At 45.0% G+C, this 6,442-nt stretch overlaps 2 protein-coding genes across 2 annotated transcripts in view; both read right to left on the reverse strand.

The window, feature by feature from the left end:
- Positions 1-1,263: 1,263 nt before the first annotated feature.
- On the reverse strand, positions 1,264-4,120 carry cnppd1 (cyclin Pas1/PHO80 domain containing 1). The gene is made up of 8 exons (XM_061066857.1): positions 3,959-4,120; positions 3,518-3,620; positions 3,223-3,304; positions 3,015-3,135; positions 2,721-2,849; positions 2,574-2,635; positions 2,368-2,485; positions 1,264-2,262 (listed from the first exon to the last, which is right to left on the reverse strand). Exons 1-8 carry the CDS (start codon positions 4,037-4,039, stop codon positions 1,624-1,626), a joined length of 1,335 nt encoding a protein of 444 aa, XP_060922840.1. The 5' UTR covers positions 4,040-4,120; the 3' UTR covers positions 1,264-1,623.
- Positions 4,121-4,889: 769 nt separating this feature from the next.
- abcb6a (ATP-binding cassette, sub-family B (MDR/TAP), member 6a) overlaps positions 4,890-6,442 on the reverse strand; it is a 7,632-nt gene continuing 6,079 nt past the window's right edge. The window contains exons 18-20 of the mRNA XM_061067128.1: positions 6,296-6,390; positions 6,126-6,194; positions 4,890-6,038 (exon numbers count right to left, since the gene is read on the reverse strand). Of these exons, the coding sequence (XP_060923111.1) occupies positions 5,879-6,038; positions 6,126-6,194; positions 6,296-6,390 (324 nt within the window). The 3' untranslated portion in view covers positions 4,890-5,878. The remainder of the gene's footprint in view (positions 6,039-6,125; positions 6,195-6,295; positions 6,391-6,442) is intronic.

Below are 6,442 nucleotides of genomic sequence, written 5' to 3' on the forward strand. Positions count from 1 at the left end.
ACAGCAACTCAATTTCCTTGTTTACGCCTCACAAGCTGCATTCATCCCAAAGTGACTCATCACCTGTGAAGGAGGCTCCATTACTCGGTTGTGCGTCCATGAAAAACGCTCCTCACGTCTTTACCCTTTCCTGCAGAGCACTCGGGTCTATATTAGGAGCTCCCGGGTGGTATGTGTGTCCGGGGGGTGGGGCTGAGGGGCAGGGGGAGGGACACGGTGGATTCTGCCAAAATCAGACACTCGTCTCTGACAGCTCCCTCTTTGTGCTGTATCAGGTGACACGAGCTCCCACTATTTATTGGCTGCAGAAAGGTGTGGCACCCACAAGGCAGATGTTGGATATGAATTAGCCCCAGCCCGAGGTGTATGTGGGGGAAGTGTCAAGTCAGCGCCGGTACAAAAAAAGAAAACAATAAACACAAGTCCCAAAGTAATGCGTTCTTTATTAGTTCTGCCTTTTCTACAGAGTTTTTTGTTTGTTTTTACAATATTTGCATTTTTTACAGCGTTTACAAAATTAAAAGGCGTTTGTTCTTATTTTTTATCAAACTGAAACGCTCACAGCAACTTGCTCAAAAGGTTCGATGAGGTGAAACGTCCCGGGGAGCGTGTGCAACTGGAAAACAATCACGTCCTTGTATTTGTTTTCTTTTCCGGAATCCGAGGAGTCGGACCGTGTGAGCTGTGGCGATGGGAATGGAGACAGATGTGCAAATTCCAGACCCGCGCCGACGAAGATGCTTTAACATTTTATTTAAATGTTCACTTCAAAAACAGCAATCGGAAACCAACTCGAAATTGTGTTTAAAATTTGAACATTACCCTGTTTGCAGAAGTGCAGATGTTACCTCATAAATTCTATATTTTACTATGAAATGAAAAGTGTGTGTGAAAAAACCAACCAGAATAAAAAGGTTAAGTGTTATTGATCGATGTTTGGCCAATGACACTGAGGTATGATGACAGTTTGTGTTCAAACTGATCCTTTAGATTCACAAATGAGAACACGTGTATAAAAAAAACCCGGTGAACCAAATCAGTGCTTGCAGCTCGTGTGTGTGAGTCTGAAGTGAACGTCTGTGTGCACACGTCAGCACACTAAGCAAATATGGCCAAACCAAATATTAGTATGCAAAATAAACTGGTTCAGTCCCTTTTTCGCAGCACGCAATAAAAACTCTCGCCCTCCAGATATGCAGTGTAACCTCCGTACACTTTCAGCAACTCAAAACACACCAACTAAAAGCTCCTACCGCCACCCCCCCCCCCGCCCTCACTCTGAACTTTCCAACGACAATTGTGAGTAGTAAAAGAGTTTGGTTGAAGCCAAAACAACAATATAAAACATCCTGTAACTCCTTCTCTGCAGTAAAAACAAGTTGTCGGGCATTTACTGCGAACTATGGCGTGTTTACTTATGGCAAGTGTATCTGCAGCATTGAGCTATAAGTGAATTCTCCCGCTGGGCTGTGCTGTCAAACTAACTCGTGACTGTAATGAGCCAGTTTCCTTCACACCTGTATTCTAGACCTGGAAAAATAAACAACAATCGGATTAAAGCAGTTGATGAGAATTGTCCAGAGTCTGTTACTACAGGTCGGCAGCAGTGGTGCTTCCAAGCGTCTAGCCGGGCATGAGGAGAGCCGGGGCTTTCTCGATAGGTAACAAGGAGGCTGGGTGGCAGGAGCCCAGCTGTACGGAGGGCAACGCCCCCAGGCGGGAGTTCAGTTCGGAGGCCCTGAGGAGGTCGGACGCCGGCAGCGGTGCATGGCGCTGATGGCTGTGAGGCGAGCCGCGGGCGAAGAGTGCTGAGGTGTTTTTAAGTTCGCAGTGAAGAGGCGGGAGGGTCGCGAGACAGCCGGGACAGAAGAAGGAAGCAGCCGTCCAGGTGGGAGAGGTTTCAGCGTCAGACATTGTTTCAGGATGGATGTGGCCCATGGAAGCGAGGAGCGAGCCCCACAGACACAAGACCGACGTCTGCTGGGAAGCCGATGGTGGATTCGGGATGTGGTGCTGAGCGCCTTCAGGTGCAATGGCGTGATTCAGGCTCTCGTTGGCCGGAACGCAGCAGGGAGGTCGCTGGGCCGTAACAGGAGCGTCTGGTTTGAGGTCGGAGGTCGGAAGGAAGCTCGGGGAGATGTCGGCCGGGGGGGCGAGCGAGGACTGACCGGCCCTGGAGAGAGGGAGCTGGTGCAGCGCAGCGCTGGTGGCGATGAGGCCGGTCACGCTGGTCAGATAGACCAGGCCGAGCATACAGGTCACCTGACAAACAAAATGAGATCAAACATCAGATAGAAGCAATTTAAAGACGCTCATTAAGTTATGAATAAAGAGCTAAAACAAAAGACATGTAAGCTCCGCCCTCACCTTGGTAAAGTGCAGGTAGATGGCGGTGAGGGCCTGGCTCCAGGCAGCTTGTTCCAGCAGCACACAGAGGTCAGTGTAGGTGAACCAGCCGCGCTTCATCCCCTGCCGCTCCGCGATGCTGAGGAGACACAACCAACAGTCAGGAATATTCACATTTTTTCAGCTTTTCTTGGTGACACTGTATTTTGGTGAAGGTGGGAACCTACCTGGTTTCCAGATGACTTAATATGCCAAAGAAGTCATTCGGCTCCGTGAAAAGGCTCCACTCCTAAAAACACATGACACACGGGTTGGAACAAAGAACTACAACCACATATAAGCAGACAGACACACACCTACACACCCACACTTACAATGGCATTCAAGAAGTTCATCTCCAGGTTATTGACAGTTTGGACGTCCAGCTTCCCGGCCGCTCCCCACTCATCGTTGAAAACCTCCTCGTCCTCTCCTTCATCGTACAGGTACTTGCTGGCAACCATCTGATTCAATGAGAAATCTTGTGTTAATGCAACATCATTGCACTCTCTTACTCACAGGGATCAGCAGAAGAGCTCTAAGCACCAAACTCCACTCTGCAGTGAGCCGTAAAAACACTATAAATAACTCAGACATATTTAGAAGCACTCGGAACTCCAAACACATACCATAGAGATCAGGAAGAGGTCGGAGGAGGAGATCTTTTGCAGGTATTCAGGGTTTCTGTGTCGGAGTCTTTCGATGTAAACCAGCGCCAGCATCATGGCGCACGGGGAGATACACGCCTCCCTGGTGGGACCAAAACAGATTTAACCCAACGTGGACTCGACGGCGTGGAATTCAAACGATGTCAACACGAGTACTAAGTGCACCGACCTGACAACATGTGATGCATACTTCTTCTGGAGCTTTCTGATCGGGCTGGGGGCCGATTTCTGGAAAATTTCAACGGCAATATCTGCAATAAACAAGACAAAAAGGTGACAAGTCTATTATTGACATTCCCAAACAAATTAATTATTATTTAGTGTGTAAAAGCACAACTTTGCAGACATGTTTCAAAAGACTGAACACAATATTCTCCACGATCTGGCACCAAATCAGGAAAGACAACTTGTACTTCCGGTGTTTTGTTCCCAGCAGAAGTTGATGGTGAACTGGTTGAACTCACCTGTAACTGGGCAGGAGAGAGCATCGAAGGTGACGTCACTGTCCAGCCCATAGTACAATCTCTTCTTCACCCGCTCGGTCAACTTCTGGTGTCCAGGGATGAACTGTAAACACGTTAGCCACACGTTAGCCAGGGGGAGCTAGCTGCTATAGGAGCTAAGTGACGTTAGCTTAGCTGCACCACAAAAGCAGAAGTTAGCATAACATGCTTCCTGCACCACTAGCCTCCTGAGCTAATGCTAGGTCGCTTCCGGTAAAGTAAGTAGCTAACACCCTCAGCCTGCGTCTCCGGAGTTATCTTTAGTGTTTAAAACGTAAACCCGACATTTTGTTAAGCTTTAAGTCAGAACACATTTAGCACTTTACTGTGTATTAGCGTCCCCCCCCCCCCTCGCCATTAGCTAGCCTAGCATTAGCTCCCGCGGTCGTTTCCGCATCGTACCGTGAACTCCTGGAAGTCCGAGAACTGGAAAGTCCTCTCGTCGAACAACGCGTCGAAATCCATGTCCGATAAATGAAACATGGGTCCGACGACTGGTGAGAAGGAGACGACTGTTCCGCGAGTCCGGCCTGACCCCCTCCGCTGAAACCGCTGAGCGCTGCACAACACTGACCGAGCGGGGACAGTCAGTGACGTCACAGGGCTGATCGACCACAGACACACACACTGTCACACACACTGTCACACACACTGGGAGGGAACAGTTGCACAACAGCTGTAAACACATGTGAGCGAAAGGATTCCTCCATTTTTAATGCACTGATGATGTTTCCATGCTGCTTTATAATTAATAAATTATTCTTCCCTGGTATTTGAATGTGTTAATATACTTTAAAACATTTAAAAAAAGGCCTCACATGGATGTAATGTCACTTTTGTCCAATCAAAATGCAGAAGGAGGTCATGTTATAATTTGTGATGGCTGTTAGCATCAATAAATCAATTAATCAATCAGACTTTATCTATATTTCACTTTTCAGTCAGTGCAAACAGGGACAGAGGAAACAGCTTCTCACCACAGTGCGATGAGGAAACACAAGAGAGAGAAGTAAATAAAAACTAGACAAATAGATCTGTTCTCCTTTCACTCCTCAGATTGTATAAATCTTTCACCTTCCCATCAGAGACATCAAAGGAATCTAACCCCACTGACACTGTGACATTAAAGCAAACAGACAGCAAAGCATTATTTGAGTTTAAAAAGTATTGACTAGAATAGAAAGGTCTTTAAAAAGAGTATAAAAAGTTAAAGCCAAAGAGAGAATTGATGTAGGGAAGTTAATAAAATAAGTAAATCTAGTGTCTACATGGATTAATAGTCAGCATTCACAGTTTGTAGAAAAAGGTTTTATAAAAAATGGACAGGAGTATGTCGGATTAAAACTTTTATTGTCCCCAAGTGAAAGAAAAGAAAAACGTTGTGAGGTAGACGTCACAGTTAATGCAGAAATAATGTATATGATTGTTTATACATGTATATAAAAGCGTAGAAATGACCGATTCCATTCCGTTACATCCTCACACAAAGTCAAACACCTGCCAGGAGAAAAGAGAATTGTCTTTAACTGCCAACGACAGGCAGACATGGACTGAACAGCTTCATATGTAAATGAAGCTGAAGATCTTTTTATGTTTTACTTTTAAATTCGGATATCAATGACATATCTAGATCATCGACAATTCATTTTATCGTAGTGATCCAAAGTATACAGAGGCGTACAGATTAAAAATATCACTTTAAATAACAGTAAAGCTCATAAACTGACAACCGAACACCAACAACATAAAAAACAAACAAAGCGGAAAACGATCCCTGACATCGTTTTTTACAGAAATCATTCACTCCCTTGTTTTTTGTGCAATTTTGCCTTTTCTATTTTTAAATAATAAGACATTTCAAAGCCTTTTCAATATAAAAACATCAAAACAACATGACATTAAAAAAGTTGGTATGAGAGCTTCTAAAGAGAATATCCTCAGACTATAAACATGTAATAACACATTTCACTCGTAACCCTGCAGCAAAGTGATTATGGCTCGAAACATTCTAAAAATGAGTATCTACATCTGTTTTTTTATTTTCGTGGTAATAACTTGACATTTCCGCTCCACTTCCAACATAAAAAAATCTTGAGCACCAACATAACTAATACCATTGAGGGGGAAACAACTAATCTGAGTCCTCCGATTCATTTCAGCCCTTTGTTAAGGCACCTTCCCTTTTCTCCCTGATCTGCCAGTGCACATGCAGCATGAATAATTCTACAAATAAATAGCGTTTTTCCTCTATAGCGGAGTTTCCTCTCACATTGAAATCACCTACGAGAGTTTAAATGTAGCGTTCTCTCCTATAAAATACATTCAGTGGTCGTGGTGGCCTGAAGAGGTCGACGGCGGCTGCAGTTTCTCCGATTGCCGATCTTTGGCTTCGGTGTCGGATGAGGAATCGGTGTCCTGCGCCTGCTGCTGGTTCATCCACATGTCTGCGTACAAGCCGCCCTTCAGCAGCAGCTCATCGTGTCTGTGATGGAGAGAAGCCGAGTCACTTGCAGTTCAGTGTGCGGGAGGATAAGTCATTCAGAAGAGTAGCTCAATAAGTGATAATTACCCTCCTCTCTCTGCAATCCGACCGTCACTTATAACAAGGATCTGGTCTGCGCCGATGATGGTCGACAACCTGTTTTATATAAAAACAACATCAGATAAAATTGATGGAGCTTGTTTCTATATACAGGAAATAAAAACACAAAAAGCCAAAAGCAACATGGATCTTTTTACCTGTGAGCGACAACAACTGTTGTGCGATTGGCACAGACTTTAGCCAGTGACGCCTGGATGTTGCGTTCTGTTTGTGTGTCCAGTGCCGATGTGGCCTGCAGAGGAACACAGAGTTTATTAAAACTGAATAAAATGAAACAAGGAAGC

The sequence above is a fragment of the Limanda limanda genome, chromosome 23 (assembly GCF_963576545.1).
Source record: "Limanda limanda chromosome 23, fLimLim1.1, whole genome shotgun sequence".
Classification (NCBI taxonomy): Eukaryota; Metazoa; Chordata; class Actinopteri; order Pleuronectiformes; family Pleuronectidae; genus Limanda; species Limanda limanda.

Coding starts and splice junctions, on each gene's coding strand:
- cnppd1 (XM_061066857.1), bottom strand. CDS start 4,039: ATGTTTCATTTATCGGACATGGATTTCGACGCGTTGTTCGACGAGAGG. Junction 3,305..3,517: donor TCTCTCCTGCCCAGTTACAG/GTGAGTTCAACC, acceptor TGTTTATTGCAG/ATATTGCCGTTGAAATTTTC. Junction 2,850..3,014: donor ACCTCTTCCTGATCTCTATG/GTATGTGTTTGG, acceptor TCATTGAATCAG/ATGGTTGCCAGCAAGTACCT.